The following is a 19,318-nucleotide window of genomic DNA, read 5'->3' as shown; positions in this document are numbered from 1 at the left end:
AGGCCCACCGACAGAGTCCGCAGCTCGTGGTATAGTGGGTAGCGTCGCTGCCTCTGGATCGCGGGGTCCCGGGTTCGATTCCCGGCCGGGTTGGGGAAAAAATGGTTCAAATGGCTCTGAGCACTATGGGACTTAACTTCTGAGGTCATCAGTCCCCTAGTCTTAGAACTAGTTAAACCTAACTAACCTAAGGACATTACACACATCCATGCCCGAGGCAGGATTCGAACCTGCGACCTAGCAGCAGCACGGTTCCGGACTGAAGCGCCTAGAACCGCTCTGCCACAGCAGCCGGCGCAGGGCGCCACACTTTTGCACCATTGCAGAAGAAATTCGTAGACACGTTTGAGCCAAATTTCACACTGCTGCGTCGGACTGGGGGAAAACGAAGAGGTTGCAAAAGAGTGACTCGTTAATTCTTTTGCGCAGTGTATTTCGGAATGAGTTCTTGTCCTCAATCTGTTCTTCAAGACTTTCAATACAACCCCTCGACCTTTGTCGGTAACATTTTTTTAAACGTTGTGTATCACAAAAGTTCACTACATTAAGCTTAACAACACTTACATAAGTATATATGAACTTGTGCACACTGAATCCAAACTCCCTGTACGGAACAATAACACACAGCCAAAGCTGGGAAACATTAATCGGAAAGCTAACCTCGCTAATCGTTAATCCGTTACTAAAAAAAGGTAAGAACATTAAAGCGTTACTTTACAGGAGATTTATCAGAAGTTAATCATTAATCGTTAACTCGTAATAGGAAACTTTATGTTCTGGATGTAGTGAAATGAGCAAGTGAATCAAACGTATTAACGTTGCTTAAATAAAAATCTTTTGATTGGAAAGTAGATAGTACATCGAAGGTACATAAAAATACAATTTAATGATTTAATCATTTAGTTTAATGATTAATTAGTTATCAATGTTAAGTCAGGGAAGAATCAAAATACAGGAGAATCAGTTAGTATCTGACATAACGTGCATATTTCCCTTCATGAACATCAACATGCTGTAGTTTTCATCCGAGAGGGAGGCTCGTTTAGGAGACAAATTATCGTTGCCTATAGAAAATTATATTTAATGAATACATTTATTAAAACCTGTTCCCCAAAAAATACCGCATCATGAGTCTCTTGACTTTATGTCCAGTGACATTTTTACTAGATTGGTTCAAATGGCTCTGAGCACTATGGGACTTAACATCTATGGCCCCCTAGAACTTAGAACTACTTAAACCTAACTAACCTAAGGACATCACACAACACCCAGTCATCACGAGGCAGAGAAAATCCTTGACCCCGCCGGGAATCGAACCCGGGAACCCGGGCGTGGGCAGCAAGAACGCTACCGCACGACCACGAGCTGCGGACATTTATTTATTTATTTTTTACTAGACTCTGGGCTTCTCTTTTTGCAGATGGCTTCTCATTAGATGGTTGTGAGAGCTAGAATGCGATGCCATGATTTAGTTTCCACAGTCAATCCCACTAACAAAAAGTAGTAATTAATTATTAGTGCGCACTCAGTAAACAAACAACAATAAACAGCAAACATCCAGTTATTCTCGCTCGCACTCGATTGTTTACATCAATCGAGCGCACCACCTACATGACCCAAACTTGTCCGGACAATGTTTCCGCGGGATGCGTAGCGTCATTTTTGTTGTAAATAGTCGGTGCCTAATTAACGATTAACGAACGCAAAGAAAGTTAACGGGAGTTAGAATCCGTTTACGTTTTCTAAAATTAAAAGTTAATCCGTTACTCGAAAAGTTAACTTTGTTAATTAACGATTAACAAATTAATAGTCTTGTGCCCAGCTATGCACACAGGATGAAAAAGAGAGCACTGGAAATGGATAAACTATTTCTGTCAAGCCTATTTCCATCATTCTCCAGTAGTGCAGACGTTATAACGAATAATGATATGACTCTCGCGAGCAGCATCTTCACGAACAGATTACCAACGTGCTGTAACAAATGCGACTGATAGTGATCACAGCATAACAAATTTAAACGTTTGTAATCTCGTGTGTGTTCTGTACAGAAATAGCGGAACCAGAGAAACTGCAGTAAGACAAAGTAGGAGGATCGCTTCTTATCCACAGACATCAGATAGTGACTGTAATACTAGTGAGAGCGCACAGCCAACAGGGAACTCTCTTCACAATATGTCATTTAGGAGAAGGGCTGTTACATACCGCTCTATACTATGAGGTGCAGTGAAGTATCTTTAAAGAGAAAAGAGCAAATTTAGAACGGTACACATTCTTAAAATAGTGGAAGAAATTGTTATTCTGAATATAACAAGGAAGTGGCGAACTTTTGTAAGTAAGTACTTATCCATGTTAATGGTAACAGAGTTCCGTGACTGGGTTCAGTTACTAAGAAGAAATACAGCATCCAGCCACATTTTGTGTAGTTTCGCGCAGTCAGTACAAGTTTTTCATAGACAGCTTTTTGCATGTTACAGCTGCCTTTCGTCCTGTAATTTATGGCTCCTTTTCCCCCTTTGAATGCGTAGCGCACACACTGTAAGGTTCACTGATGCTCTGTCGTAGCGCAGTAATCGCCGAGTGGCCGCCTACGACAGCTCGAGATGGTTCCAAGTCCGAAATGCGTCTGGGCAGCTGGTTACTGTATTTCTTGGGTTGCACCACAGAAAATAATTAGAGAGGAAATATAGTTCCGATAACTCTTTCCGTAATGAGAGAGGAATGAAAGTCTGCAGAGAGACAGCGGTAGCCTTCCTCAGAGACTTGCTACATGACCACTATTACGAATTTTTTGTAGTTCGAAGGCATATGAAAGGTACCTTAGAAGAAACATTACTTGGTTAATAGTGATGGTTTTGCGTTTTTAGACTAAGTCACCAAGTTTGACCAAACGGCTCCACTATTTTCCTCAATTCCCGTTGTGCTGCTGCCCCTGACATCTGCAAAATTGTTCTCCAATGTGATGTATAGCCGACCATACAGTAAGCAATATCTGGCGGCCACATAACGTTGCTCAGTGAACCTGATAATATTTTGAGTGGTAAGGCTCAAGGGCGAAACGCAATCTCAGGAGAAGAAATGCAAAATTTGTTGCTTGCAGTAGCTGCTCTGTTGTCCAAAACAATGCCTTGTATAGGACACACTTCTCGAATGTTTGGGGTACTACCTTGTAATGCAAGGCGAAGGGTACTCCTACCAATATTAGCCACTCCATGTCCATTGTCCTCAATTACTGAGAGAGGGAGAATGATACTATGCCTCAGTACGTGCTTTGATCTCGCATTTCTGATACAGACAGTCAAATACTAATCCTCTAATATTATCTAACAGTGTTTCGCGAAAACAATATCCGGTTCCTTCCAGAAATTCTCTTTTCGGTTTACAGAGTATCTCTGTTAAATTTTTAATGAGCTACACTGACCTCTTACGAGGGTAGAACCGCTTTTCTGCGTTCCTTCGGCGTTTGTGGAAAGGACTGCTTGATTGGGCTCCGAATATCCAAGCAGTATTTTAGAATAAGTCTCAAAGGAGGCCTGTGTGAGGTTTGTCTGCCACTTGCACTGCAATTTTCCATAATTCCCCTAGCAAATATAAGCTTCCATTTGCCTTCCGTACTAATATTTTTTTTTTTTCAAAAACAGCAAGGTATTTAAAACCAATGAACAGTGAACAACAGCAGCTCCACATATGGCGTATACAAACAAAAGTCGTATTCTACAGCGACTTGTAACATCATAATGTGGAAAGGAACCAAAGTAGTATGACATCGAAAAATTACCATCACCTTTTGAAATACATCATAATCGTAAAATAGTTAATCAGAAACAAATCTAACAGAATATATAATTATAAAAACCATTTTAAATGACACTTCACAAGTAAAGATTTAAATTTCCGCTGTTTTTGAAAAAAATTCGAAGAGCTTAAGTGTGGTAGTTACTTGTACTTTTATTGCATTAAGTGTTTTATGCTTGACGAATGGAAGTTGTTATAAGTCATTCTCTACACCCAGGAAAGTCACCCCCTACCTGAGGAACCCTCGTGGGACCAGAGGTAGTATATTAGTAGTTATATATATGTTCTGTCACCGTTTTCTGTTAAACTTGGCTTTTTTGTAGGTATGTGTAAAATCTTGACATGGTTTACATTCTATTTAGGAAAATACTGTATTGCCTATCTGGTAAGTATGTACTGGTACGATATATTCTGTGTCTTGTCAAATGCACTCAATAATTTTTGTAATAGTTTATCGAATAACTTGTAATTTTAATATTCCGTCCCGCAGGATGATTTGAAAATGGTTTCAGGTAAATCGAAACTTGTTGCCAGTTAAATAAAAAGCGAATCTTGCAACTTCGGCTGTTTCTATATCGAATTGGCTAATGCAAGTTGCTATCCTGCAGTTAATCAAAATGCTCACATGTGTGTGAATTCCTAAAGGACCAAACTGCTGAGGTCATCGGTCCCTAGACTTACGCACTACTAAAACTAACTTATGGTTAGAACAACACACACACACCCATGCCCGAGGGAGGACTCGAACCTCCGGCGGAAGGGACTGCGCAGTACGTGAGATGGCGCCTCTGACCGCGCGGCCACTCCACGCGGCTGCAGTTAATATGCGAGGGTGAGTCAAATGAAAACCTTAAATTTTTTTAAAAATATTATTTATTGTGCAGAAGTGGTACAAAGCTGTATCACTTTTCAACATAATCCCCCCCACTCTCAATGCAAGTCGTCCAGCGCTTACAAAGTTCATAAAGTCCTTTAGAAAAAAAATCTTTTGGTAGTCCGCGCAACCATTCATGCACCGCGTGGCGTACCTCTTCATCAGAACGGAACTTCTTTCCTCTCACTGTGTCTTTGAGTGATCCAAACATATGGAAATCGCTTGGGGCAAGGTTGTTGAGTATGATGGGTGAGGAAGACACTCAAAATGGAGGTCTGTGATTGTTGCAACTGTTGTACGGGCAGTGTAGTGACTTGCGTTATCACGTTGAAAAAGGACATCTGCTGACAGCAATCCACGTCGCTTTGATTTGATTGCAGGCCGCAGATGATTTTTTAGGAGATATGTGTATGATGCACTGGTGACAGTGGTCCCTCTAGGCATGTAATGCTCCAAAATGACGCCTTTTTCGTCCCAAAAGCGTGTCAGCATAAAATTCCCTGCTGATGGTTCTGTTCGAAACTTCTTTGGTTTTGGTGATTAGGAATGGCGCCATTCCTTGCTCGCTCTCTTCGTTTCCGGTTGGTGGAAGTGGTTCCAGGTTTCGTCCCCAGTAACGATTCATGCAAGGAAGCCATCACCTTCCCGTTCAAAGCGCCAAAGAAATTCTTCACAAGCATCAGCACGTCGTTCTCTCATTTCAGGGCCGGCCGCGGAGGTCTAGCGGTTCTAGGCGCTCAGTCCGGAACCGCGGGACTGCTACGGTCGCAGGTTCGAATCCTGCCTCGGGCATGGATGTGTGTGATGTCCTTAGGTTAGTTGGGTTTAAGTAGTTCTAAGTTCTAGGGGACTGATGACCACAGATGTTAAGTCCCATAGTGCTCAGAGCCATTTGAACCATTTGAACCATCTCATTTCAGGAGTTAGCTGCCGTGGCACCCATCTTGCAGACACTTTGTGAAACTGGAGCACATCATGCACAATGTAGTGTGCTGACCCATGACTAATCTGTAAACATGCTGCAATGTCATTCAGTGCCACTTGCCGGTTTCCTTCACTATGGCTTCAACTCCTGCAATGTTCTGTGGAGTCACAACTCCTTGTGCCTGACCTGGACGAACAGCATCTTCAACTGAAGTCACACCATTTGCGAACTTCCTACTCCATTCGTAGACTTGCTGCTGTGACAAACATGCATCACCGAACTGAACCTTCATTCGTCGATGAATTTCAGTAGGTTTCACAGCTTCTCTGCGCAAAAACCGAATAACAGAACGCTGTTCTTCCCTGGTGCAAGTAGCAATTTTTTTTTCTTTATTGTTATTTTTAAACCTGTTTACAGGCAGGCCAGCAGCAGCATACTACGCCGCTCTTTGGCCACAAGTCGCAAGTGAGTCGGCCATCTTTATACTGATACTGCGACGGTACGTGTGCACCTGCACTATGCTGCCACCTACAGGCCCTTCTGCACGCTGTTTGTAACACGCTTACCAACTTACAGGATAACGGCGCGAAATTTCGATTTGTTATTACAAATTTAAGGTTTTCATCTGACTCACCCGCGTAGCACACTGGAAATCCAGTAATATTTTAAGTTACCGCTAATGTTACAGTCAGATAATATCAGGTTCTTTCTTTCATCTGTTGTTATCTCCCATTTATCAGCATTTAAAGAGAACTCTCATTTAACACCCGAGCTGGAAACAGTAAGCTTACCTAGTGACGACACGCTGGTGACACGTAAAAGTTCACACGATTGTCTCTATAGTAGAGAGGTAAAATAAAATTCCAAAATGGAGGCAGAGCAGCGGCGACTTACGTCGAAGGTGTGGTCGAGCGGCGCGAAGAGCGTGACGGCGCGCCCGCCGGCGAGCACGTCGGCCAGCCCCGCCTGCTCCACGTAGCTCACGAACTTGGCCGCGCCTCGCTCGCGCGCCGTCTCCAGCACGTTCTTCAGCGGCCGCACTGCACACAACACAAGCACTTCAGGCTACTGCCCACACACACCCAGCCCACGGCTCACACTCAGGAGCAAGGCTGCAATCACTCTTGAAAAGCAATAGTATAACACTAAAACAATTCTGAAGTCTCTAGATACATACACTGAAGCACCAAGGAAACTGTATAGACATACATATTCAAATACAGAGATATGTAAACAGTCAGAATACGGCGTTGTGGTCGGCAACGCCTACATAAGACAATAAGTGTCTGCCGCAGTTGTTAGATCGGTTACTGCTACTACAATGACAAGTTGTAAAGATGAGTTTGAACGTGGTGTTATAGTCGGCGCACGAGCGATGGGACACAGTATTTCCGAGATATCGATGAAGTAGGATTTTTCCGTACGATCATTTCACGAGTTTACTGTGAATACCACGAATCCGATAAAACGTCAAATCTTGGACATCGCTGCTGCGGTAAAAGACCCTGCAAGAACGGGAGCAACGACGTGTGAAGAGAATCGTTGAACGTAACGAAAGTCCAACCTTTCCTCAAATCGCTGCAGATTTCAATGCTGGGTCATCAACAAGTGTCAGTGTACGAACCATTTAACGAAACATGATCGATATGGGCTTTCGGAGCCGAAGGTTCACTTGGTACCCTTGATGATTGCACGACACAAAGCTTTACGGCTCGCCTGGGTCCGTCAGCACCGATATTGGACTGTTGATGACTGGGAACATGTTGCCTGGTTGGACTAGTCTCGTTTCAAATTATATCGAGCGGATGGACGTGTACGGGTACGGAGACAACCTCATGAATCCATGCCACCTCTTGTCAGAAGAGGACTGTTCAAGCTGGTGGAGGCTCTGTAATTATGTGGGGCGTGTGCAGTTGCAGTGATATTGGACCTCCGATACGTGTAGATGCGACTCTGACAGGTGACAAGTACGCAAGCTTCCTGTCTGATCACATGCATCCATTGATGTCCATTGTGCATTCCGACGGACTTGGACAATTCTATCAGGACAATGCGACACCCTACACTTCCAAAATTGCTTCAGAGTGGCTCCAAAAACACTCTTCTGAGTTTCAGCACTTCCGCAGATCACCAAACTCTCCATACATGAACGTTATTGAGCATATCTGGGATGCCTTGAAACGTGCTGTTCAGAAGAGATCTCCACCCCCTCATACTCTTAAGGATTTATGGACAGCCCTGCAGGATTCATGGCGTCAGTTCCCTCCAGCACTACTTCAGACATTAGACGAGTCCATGCCACTTCGTGTTGCTGCACTTCTGCGTGCTAACGGGGGCCCCACATGATATTAGGCAGATGTACCAATTTCTTTTTCTCGTCAGTGTAAATCTAATAGCTTGGTAAACAGCACATTGAGAAATAAAGTTTAATGTTATATAGAGTACCATACGTGATACACCAGGAACGATAGCAACGAAATTTAATTCATTTTTCGTGAACAGTATTTTTTTAAAAGTCACAAGTCTTCATCAGACACAAGGGTATCGTCAGGAGTGACCCAGGAATGTGTGACAGGACCGTTGTTATTTTTTATATACATAAATGAACTGGTAGACAGGCCGGGCAGCAAGCTGCGGTTGTTTGCCGATGATGCTGTGGTGTGCAGGAAGGTGTCGAAGATGATACAAGATGACTTAGACAAAATATCTAGTTGGTTTGATGAATGGCAGCAGGCTCTAAATGTACAAAAATGTAAATTAATGCGGACGAGTAAGAAAAACAAACCGGAAATGTTCGGACACAGTCATGTCGTTTAAATATCTGGGCGTAACGTTGCTCAGCGATATCAGATGGAATGATCACGTGAGGTATGTGACAGGGAAGACGAATGGTCGACTTTGGCTTATTGAGAGAATTTTAGGAAAGTGTGGATCATCTATAAAGGAGACAACGTATAGGACGCTAGTGTGCGCTATTCTTGAGTACTGCTCTAGTGTTTGGGAACCGCAACAGGTCGGATTAAAGGAAGACATCGAAGCAATTCAGAGGCGGGCTGCTAGATTTGTTACCGGTAGATTTGAACAACATGCAAGTGTTACGAAGATGTTTTGGGAACTAAAGTGAAAATCCCTGGTGGGAAGGCGACATTCTTTTCGGGGAACGCTAATGAGAAAATTTAGAGAACCAGCATCTGAAGCTGACAGCAGAACCATCCTACTGCCACGAACATACATTTCAAGTGAGGACCATGAAGATAAGATACGAGAAATCAGAGCTCATATGGAGACATATAGCCAGTCGTTTTTCCCTCGCCCTATCTGAGAGTAGAACAGGAAAGGAAACAACCAGTAGGGATAAGGGTACCCTCTGCTATCCTCTGCCATTCACCGAACGGTGGCTTGTAGAGTATTTATGTAGATGTAAATGTCGATGTAGATGGTTTGGTGCGGCCCGCCACGAATTCCTGTCCCGTGTCAACAATTTCATCTCAGAGTAGCAATTGTAACCTACATCCTCAATTATTTGCTGTACGTATTCCAATCTCTGTCTTCCCCTACAGTTTTTACCCTCTAGAGCTCCCTGTAGTACCATGGAAGTTATTTGGTGATGTCTTAACAGATGTCCCATCATCCTGACCCAGATTCTTGTTAGTGTTTTCCATATTCTCCTTTCCTCGCCATTTCTGCGGAGAACCTCTTTCCTTACCTTACAAGCCCACCTAATTTTCAACATTTTTCTGTAGCACCACATCTCAAATGTTTGATTCTCTTCCGTTACGGTTTTCCCACAGTCCATCGTTCACTACCATACAATGTTGTGCTCCAGACCTAAAGTTCCATAATTTCTTCCTCAAATTAAGGCCTATGTTTGATACTAGTAGACTTCTCTTGGCCATGAATGCCCTTTTCGCCAGTGCTAGTCCGTTTTTTATGTCCTCCTTACTCCGTCCGTCATGGCTTATCTTGCTGCCTAGAAAGCAGAAGTCCTTAACTTCGTCTGCTTTGTGATCCCCAATTCTGACGTTAAGTTTCTTTCTGTCCTCATTCCTGCTACTTCTCATTACTTTCTTTTTTCTTCGATTTACTCTCAATCCATATTCTGTACTCATTAAGCTGTTCATTCCATACAACAGATCCTGTAATTCTTCAAATGGTTCAAATGGCTCTGAGCACTATGGGACTTAACATCTGAGGTCATCAGTGCCCTAGAACTTAGAACTACTTAAACCTAACTAACCTAAGGACATCACACACATCCATACCCGAGGCAGGATTCGAACCTGCGACCGTAGCGGTCGCGCGGTTCCAGACTGAAGCGCCTAGAACCGCTCGGCCCCTCCGGCCAGTTGTAATTCTTCCTTACATTTACTGAAGATAGCAATGTCATCGGCGAACCTTATCACTGATATCCTTTTACCTTGAATTTCAGTCCCACTCTTGACCCTTTCTTTTATTTCCGTCTTTACTCCTTCGATGTATAGATTGAACAGTAGGAACGAAAGACGTATCTGTCTTACACCATTTTTAATCCGAACACTTCATTCTTGGTCTTCCAGTGTTATTGTTCCCTCTTTGTTCTTGTACAAAATCTCGAAGTACGACATTCCTCACTCAGACTTATCGTATAAAACGACGTATTTTTATTACATTTCCGTAGAAAACATATCGGCTATAACGTGAAATGTTCATTTTTGTTCGTTACGTATTTACTAACACCAATTAACGCTTATTTTCAAACTGTTGTTTTCTGGAGATTTTTTGTTTCAAATCAGGAGTTAAAACGACTACTTCATCAAATTTAAAGTGCATACGCACATCTTAAATGCAAAAAAAGAAATAAAGAGAACAGATTACTTTAAGCAGGACATTACACTATAGTATGCGTTACTATACTGCATTTTGAAGTTAAAGCAACTGATTAAAAAACTAAACAACTCAATCTTTGCTGTGACTGTGGACAACTAGAAAATTAAAACCCAGAGTGTGTTAATTTTTCAAAGTACTGAAGTGGAATAATAGTGTATTCGTTACTGATGTTATGCGGTTATGTGTGTTTGATATTTTAAATGTGTTGTAGTAGGTACGATACATCACATTTGTACAACGTTATGAAGAGAAGCATAGGAGAAAGTGTAGGTCTTCGTGGAATTTTGCTGCTGTTGATCAGTTTTTGCAGTACAGCAGCTGGAACGGAATTGTGTCATTGATGACTGTTATGCCACACAGCACTTACATGAACATTTAGACACGTCAACATTTTTTGTGATTCGTTATCCATGGCCGTGTTTGACAGTATCGAACAATTTACACTCTTTCTACTTCTTTCCTCACTTTTTAAAGGTTTTTACATTTTTGTGATATTTTGTTGCTGTATGTGATGCACAAATGTAAAAAACCCTGTTCACACTCTCTCTACAAATACTATATTATAAATAATGTAGATGAACTGTATTTCTGCTAATGTTTGCAGTGTTAACTCTATGCCAATCTAAAATTTACAGTTGCAAAATTTTTATCAAAACAAAGGAAAAACTAAGTTATTGCGACTATCGGCTATAATGAACGTAAACCGTCGGTCCCTTCGACACTGTCATAACCAGTTTCGACTGTATTACCAGTCTTCCTCAATAGTTTACCCCTATTTTTCGGAATTTCGAACATTTTGTATCATTTTACATTGTCGAAGGCTGTTTTCAGGTTGACAAATCCTATGAACGTGTCTTAATTTTTCTACAGTCTTACTTTCATTATCAAACACAAAGTCAGAACTGCCTCTCTGGTACCTGTACCTCTCCTAAAGCCAAACCAATCGTCATGTAACAGATACTCAGTTTTCTTTTCCGTTCTTCTGTATACCATTCCTGTGAGCAACCTGGATGCATTAGCTGTTAGGCTGATTGTGCGATAATTGTAGCACTTGTCGGCTCTTGCTGTCTTCGGAATTGTGTGGATGATGTTTTTTTGATGGTATACCTCCAGTCCTACACATTCTACATACCAGCGTGAATAGTCCTTTTGTTGCCATTTCCGACAATGGTTTTAGAAATTCCGATCGAATGTTATCTGTCACTTCTGCCTTTTTGATCTTGTCGCCCAAAGATATTTTAAATTCCGGTTCTAATACTGGATCCCCCATCTCTTCCTTATCTACTCGTCTTTCTTTGTGTGTCATGCCACTAGACAAGTCTTTCCCCTCATAGAGACCTTCAAGTTACTCTTTCTACGTACCCGCTCTCTCCACTGCAGTTAACAGTGGAATTTCCAATTGCACTCTTATTGTTACTACTCTTGCTTTTAATTTCACTGATAGTTGTGAAAGGGTACAGTACCGCCCGACAGTGAAAATAGGTACAACATACTTCATTATTTTTGTCAGAACAACATATTTTTTCTAATAATAACTCAATTTCAATTAATACAGTGAAGCCGGATACCAGTGTCGGAAAGAATGACAATTTATTTATTTAATTGATCACATGTGCGCTCCCACAAAATAAATCCCTACATCCAGTTTGGTGAGATCTGTGAAATGAATGACTGTATGTTGGTCTGCTAACCGCAGATAGTGAATGTGAATATATGATCATCTTTGAGACGATCCTTTGGCCACCTTTGGTGGAACCAAAGAGATGAAACTTAGCTTTGAGCGCCTGAAATGTGGCTGACCAATACGGTAGCATGGTCTTCCCCCACCTCGACAGAGGTGCGAGATGACCTAAAGAATGGCCATGTTTCAGCTCTCTGCCGCTGGATCTTGTGCTGTTAAGACCTGTTTTAGTTGTGCTTCGTAATGACAAAAGAGTGGAGACATGGTATGCATGTGGAATATTTAAGAGTAGTTTGAAATAATAATTTCTCTATTTCAGGAACTTTTGTGGGGAGAATTGAATGTCAGGCAGGTAATATTAATGGGATTGTAGTAATCTTCGGAAGCGACCAACGGTCACAATGAAACCACGTGTAGCAATAAGTCGAAATACTTCCGTGTGCTTAAGTTAAGCTGAATTACTAGCGTGTGTACAATAAGTCGAAATATTTAAGAAATAGCGTGTGTACCATAAGTTGAAATATTTAAGAAATGGCGTGTGCAGGACTTGAAATTAGAGACGAGTACTTCCACGTGGTGAGTACTGTGTGAGTCTCAATCTGTGTATGAGACAAAGGATAAAGAGATGTACTCGTCCATGGTATCAGTTGAGGACTCGCGTGTGTGATGAATATGTTCTTAATATTACTTTGCGTGATATGATTCCGTGTGACGCTAGATTCAAACTCTGAGAGAGAAGCAAAGTGAGTCGGCCGTCTATCCAGCAACGCCACTTGGCTTGCATTGCACGGGAAGACGTGCATATATCTCCAGAGTTCATAGTAGGAAAGTAGAATTACAAAGTGGGGCAGTGTCGTGTGAAACTGGGATAAATACTAATTGAAGTGGGAAAGCTGAAAGCGATAGTGTTGTGACTATTTAGTGTATAGTATTTCATATTGTAGTGTGGTGTATGTCATGTAATTTGGGTATGTGTAGTTTGCATGGGAGAGTAGCGAGGTAGTTTCAGAAGATTAGTGGGTTATGCTTGTTCCTTCGGTACCGCTCGGTCTGGAGGAAAGTTTCGTGATGATGATTGTGAGAGTCGACGTGTGAGGTATAATAAAAGATCCACCATCCTATCCAGAAAGTGCACTGTAGCGTTAAATAATTACGAGACCATAAGGTAGAGAATCACCAATGTTAAGCCATGCCCACTGGGCGGAATTTCTCATGTGTTATTGTTGTAGGTTATAGAATTTGTGTGTTTAGGTTATAGAATTTATCGGAATAAATAAGTTAGTGAAAAGAAAAAGATTGGTGGACTTTTCCTTCGAATTGTATGTTGTCATGATGTCCCGAATTTATAATGTGTGCGCCATTCATACTCAGTGCGGTGGCCACGTGTTGATAAAAGCCGTTAAATAAAAGACAAAAAGAAAATGTGGTATTGCCAGTGCGTAGTGAACAGCCAGAGTTCTGTAAATTACTGATAGTCAGATGCGTGTTTCCGTTGCGTATTATTGATACAGGAGGATAATTTGTAACTTAATTGAGAGCACGAGAGTTCATATTACTCGATAAATAAGAATGAATCCACTCGCTTGGCAGACCACTCATGTTGCAGGCCTGACTGTTTGATGCCACAGTATGAGCGAGGCATGTGGGTGCCTCTCAGTTGTTTTGATTTTTCTATGTTATGTGTCAGTGCTTCCGACAATCATTTCCTTTTCGATTCCTTCACATTTTTCACGTAGCCATTTCGTCTTTGCTTCCCTGCACTTCCTATTTATTTCATTCCTCCACGACTTACATTTCTGTATTCCTGAATTTCCCTACACATTTTTGTACTTCTTTCTTTCGACGATCAGCTGAAGTATTTCTTCTATTATCCAAGATTTCTTCGCAATTACCTCCCCTGTATCTGTTTCTCCTTCCAGCTCCTATGATAGCTGTTTTTAGAGACGTCCATTCCTCTTTAAATGAACTTCGCTTCTGATCTATTCATTATCGCAATATCTATAGCCTCAGAGAACTTCATGCCTATTTCTTTATTCCTTAGCACTTCTGTATCCCATTTCTTTGCACACTGATTCTTCCTGACAAGTGTAGTAAGGTGCATACATGATTAAATTGGTAAGTTTTACAAGGTATACAGGGTGTGAAATTTAATACGCTGTGCTGCCATCTCTGGCAGCAGCAACGGTTCTAACCCGGCTGGGCATCTAATCGAACTTTGAACTTGGCCAGCATATACGGGGATGTCACCTCACGCCGCTCCAACTCTCAGCCAGAGTTCATCAGTCGCAGACGCTGGCGAGTGGTGGGGAACCAGCCCCTCAGCCACTCACGGTCAGGGGTTTCCAATGGAAGATAGTTCTGAACAACGTACTGGCCGAGGCAACAGTTCTCCTCGGAGCCGTCACACACGTATACGTCCTTCGAGAGGCTATGCGCAAAACTGCCACTGTGAAAGAAAACACGTGCTGCCGCTCCCGTGTCCGGTGTTGTCGTCGGACGCATCACTGTCGACGCGTCTCTGTCTGTTGTCGCGTCTAAGGAAGCCACAGCAACGGTCGCCGTGCTCACAGTCCGTGATGCTGTAGACGACGTCGCCCTCTCCGTGTGGATACTTGTCTTATTGCAAATAAGCCCAGTCCCAGACTCTCGATACCTGACGTGCCTGTACGATCGTGAACGGCTTAGCGAACATTACGGTTGTCCTCTCTGGCGCTAGCCGCTTAGGACCGTTGAGATCTCACATGGCGCTGAGTATGGCCCCTTCACCCATCGATTACGTATTCGATAAACCGCAATCTCGATAAGAAACAATCCTTCCTTCTGCTGACAAGTTCCACACATGCTGGTACATGTTTCTCCTTCTTACACGAAGCATAACACGATGTTCTCACAAACAACCAACATTTAAATGTCAGTTCTAGGTGAGAAATCCGCTGCTTTAATTTTATTTACATATAGAATGTAGATGGAGTTACTCCTATCCGCTTTGTCCGGTTGCGCTGAAACGATAATCACTTGCTTATCTAAGCAATTAGTATACTTCACCTACATCTATACTCGGCAAGCTTTTCGCCTTGCATTCTTAGAAGTCAAATAGCGCAGTAAAAGTATCCCAATGAAACAAAAAGAAGAGAAGAGAAACACGAAGGCAAAAGAAGAGAAGCCCAACGAAATCTACTTAGATGGTGCGTAGAATGTTAGCTGGTGTGTAGAATGTATAGGACTGGCGTTATACCATCAGACTTTCGGAAAAACATCATCCACACAATTCTGAAGACAGAAAGAGCCGACAAATGCGACAATTATCGCACAATCAGCCTAACAGCTCATGCATCCACGTTGCTGACAAGAATAGTATATAGAAGAATGGAAAAGAAAATTGAGGATCAGTTAGATGACGATCGGTTTGGCTTTAGGAAAGGTACAGGCGTAATTAGATGAAATTTTGAAGCGGTATTAAACTCTGAAATACTGAGAAACAATACGTAAATAGCACGGCGAGGCAGTTGGGGGCACGTTCGTAAGTAAAGGCGGGCGCCTAAGTCAGTCCATTGAGATAAAAGATACGGTGAAAAGTCTCTGCACTTTGGCCACAACTCCCACTGTTCATATATCACAGTACGCGGAACATTCTCATTGATTCATTCAAAATCGTTAGGTATTGTGCTTGAGAGCTATCGAATTACAGGCAGTTGATAATTTGCGATTGTGACGGCATAAATAAATACATTAAAAGTATAATATCACCGAGCCTCAATCGTGTAAAAGGGAAAACTTGCACTGGGGAACTCAAATCATTTTAGTTTGGAGTTGCTGTTTTTCAAACTAATAACTTGGAATTCTATATTAGGTTGTTAATCACAAAAAATTTTCTTCGATGGTCTTCACAAGGCTACAGATGAAGTAAGCCAGAATAAACAATTTACAAAGAAAAGAGCAGCGTTCGACCTAACCTATCAAGAAATTGTCGCACTGAAAGTCAACGAGATCACACACTTCTGTTGCTGCAAGCAACCGAAACATTCTACAACAGCTTTCCCACTAGTAGCCGACACTCTTCACATATCAGCTGGGGTTCAGCATGCCATCAACATTTTCGTCCCTGAAAAAGCGCCTAACCTGATGCTGGCTGTATTTTGTACGAAGGTGTCCTGGAAAGCAAAGCCTCCGAATTTTTTATTTGAAAACTCTTAAAGATTTTGAAATAAAACAGATGTAATTAACACTCTACAAATTTATTCTTCGTGTTTACGTATATGCTTCCCTGTCTGCCCCCTTAGCTGTGTGGTCAGAGCATCAGACTGCCATGTAGCGCCCCGGGTTCGATTCCAAGCCAGGTCGGAGATTTTCTACTTGCGGGGACTGGGTGTTGTGCTGTCCTCATCATAATATCATCACAATCGACACGCAAATCGCCCAGCGTAGCGTCAACTGAAAAGACTTGCAACTCGGCTGACGAACTTCCCCAGATGCGAACTCATTTCTTTCTTTTTTTCATTTTTGCTGTCCTTTGCCTCTAGAGGCTCCGAATTGTAGCATCTAACACGGCAATGTGTGAGAAACAGCATGCTGTAATCGAGTTTCGAATTCGAAGAGTTCGTCCACACATGAAGCACCCTCTGCTTCAGCATGACAATGCCAGACCACACACGAGCGCTGCGACATCTGCGACAGTCCGGCGCCTTGTGTTCATTGTCGTCGATCATTCTCCATACAGTACCGACTTGGTCCCATCCTATTTTCATCTGTTTCCAAAATTTAAAGAACACCTTCGAGCCGGCCGGAGTGGCCGTGCGGTTCTAGGCGCTACAGTCTGGAGCCGAGCGGCCGCTACGGTCGCAGGTTCGAATCCTGCCTCGGGCATGGATGTGTGTGATGTACTTAGGTTAGTTAGGTTTAATTAGTTCTAACTTCTAGGCGACTGATGTCCTCAGAAGTTAAGTCACATAGTGCTCTGAGCCATTTGAACCATTTGAACACCTTCGATGACTTCACTTTGATACTGATAAAGCGGTGCAAGCCGTGATGTTGTGGCCCCGTCAACTAAGCCACACATTCTACACTGACGGAATAAACAAACTGGTCTCTCGTTGGGAGACGTGTGTTCCTTGCCAAGGTGACTATGTTGACAAATATATATGTATACACGAAGACTAAAGATGTGGGATGTTAACAGCATTTTTTTTATTGAAAAAGCTTTAAAAGTTTTAACATAAATAATCCGGAGGCATTACTTTTCAGCACACTCTCGTACGTTGGTGGCAGCAGAATCGCTATTCAGTCTGCCGTAAACGCGGTTCTCTAAGTTTTCTCAGTAGTGTTTCGGGAAAACAAAGTTCCATGGGTTCCCATATTATATTACGAAGTCTTTTCGTAATACTCACGTGCTGATCGAACCTCCCTGTATCAAATCTAGCAGCCCGCCTTTGAATTGCGTCGGTGTCTTCCTTATATCCGACCTAGTGTTGATTCCAAACACTGGAGCTGTAAACAGGAATGGATGACGAAAGTCTTCCTTACGCGGACTCATATGTAGATGAGCTACGCTTTCCTAGAACTCTCCCAATAAACCCAAGTCGACCATTGGCATTCCCTACCTTGGAATTAACGTGATCGTACCATTTCATATCCCTTTGCAACGTTACGTCTAGACATTTAATCGACGTGAGTGCGGCAACCGGCACGCCACTAATAGAATTTTTTATAAATGATCTTGTATCCTCCTACGTTCACTCATCGACGACACATTCCCTTACACTTCAGAGTCATCAACAAACATTGCTAACTGCTGCTCGCCTTATCCAATAGATCGTTTGTCTATGTAGAGAAGAAGAAAGATCCTGTCACACTCGTATTCGGTAGAACGGCGGTTCCCAATAAATCGGAAATAGGCTTTCTGTTGTTCCGCTTAATTGTGGAAAGCAAAGAACGGGATGTTCACTTTAAAAAGAGCTTGTGCTCGACAGTACGTTAAATCCTATTCTTCCTTTTTTTTTTTTTGTCGGACGCTACTTCCGCTTCTGGCGCCGCTTCCGCCACAACGTCTTCGATCCGTGATAAGCGCGTTTACTATGAGAGGATACAGACCTGTAACGAAGGATTCCCGAAAGTAAAATAATGGACCAACTTGGGTTCTGCCGTGTTAGATCTTCTGGATCTTATGGAAGAATAGAGAAAGATGGGTGCTTGTGGAATCTTCGTCGAGTCTCATGGAGCAATGGTTTCGTCTCCAAAAAAAGTTAGCCGGCCGAAGTGGCCGTGCGGTTAAGGGCGCTGCAGTCTGGAACCGCAAGACCGCTGCGGTCGCAGGTTCGAATCCTGCCTCGGGCATGGCTGTTTGTGATGTCCTTAGGTTAGTTAGGTTTAACTAGTTCTAAGTTCTAGGGGACTAATGACCTCAGCAGTTGAGTCCCATAGTGCTCAGAGCCCATTTGAGCCAAAAAAAGTTATCATACGCAAGTAGCAGAGGATCAAGTAGGTAAAAAGACGAGGGCTAATAGAAAACCTTGGGTAACAGAAGAGATACTGAATTTAATTGATGAAAGGAGAAAATATAAAAATGCAGTAAATGAAGCAGGCAAAAAGGAATACAAACGTCTCAAAAATGAGATTGTCAGTAAGCAGGGATGGCTAGAGGACAAATGTAAGGATGTAGAGGCGTATATCACTAGGGGTAAGATATACTGCCTACATGAAAATTAAAGAGACCTTTGGAGAAAAGAGAACCACCTGCATGAATATCAAGAGCTCAGATGGAAACCCAGTTCTAAGCAAAGAAGGGAAAGCAGAAAGGTGGAAGGAGTATATAGCGGGTCTATACAAGGGCGATGTTCTTGAGGTCAGTGTTATGGAAATGGAAGAGGATGTAGATGAAGATGAAATGGGAGATATGATACTGCGTGAAGAGTTTGACAGAGCACTCAAAGACCTAAGTCGAAACAAGGCCCCGGGAGTAGACAACATTCCATTAGAACTACTGATAGCCTTGGGAGGGCCAGCACTGACAAAACTCTACCGTTTGGTGAGCAAGATGTATGAGACAGGCGAAATACCCTCAGACTTCAAGAAGAATATAATAATTCCAATCCCAAAGAAAGCAGGTGTTGATAGATACGAAAATTACCGAACTATCAGTTTAATAAGTCAAGGATGCAAAACACTAACACGAATTCTTTACAGA

General features: G+C 42.5%; 1 protein-coding gene across 1 annotated transcript in view; it reads right to left on the bottom strand.

Annotated features, from left to right (window-relative positions):
• Positions 1–19,318, bottom strand: part of LOC124555150 (transforming growth factor-beta-induced protein ig-h3-like) — a 326,998-nt gene that overhangs the window by 91,916 nt on the left and 215,764 nt on the right. Inside the window, exon 4 of the mRNA XM_047128967.1 lies at positions 6,486–6,631. Coding sequence (XP_046984923.1) covers positions 6,486–6,631 — 146 coding nt within the window. The remainder of the gene's footprint in view (positions 1–6,485; positions 6,632–19,318) is intronic.

The sequence above is a fragment of the Schistocerca americana genome, chromosome X (assembly GCF_021461395.2).
Source record: "Schistocerca americana isolate TAMUIC-IGC-003095 chromosome X, iqSchAmer2.1, whole genome shotgun sequence".
Taxonomy (NCBI): Eukaryota; Metazoa; Arthropoda; class Insecta; order Orthoptera; family Acrididae; genus Schistocerca; species Schistocerca americana.
This window is presented reverse-complemented; position numbering and strand designations above follow the sequence as displayed.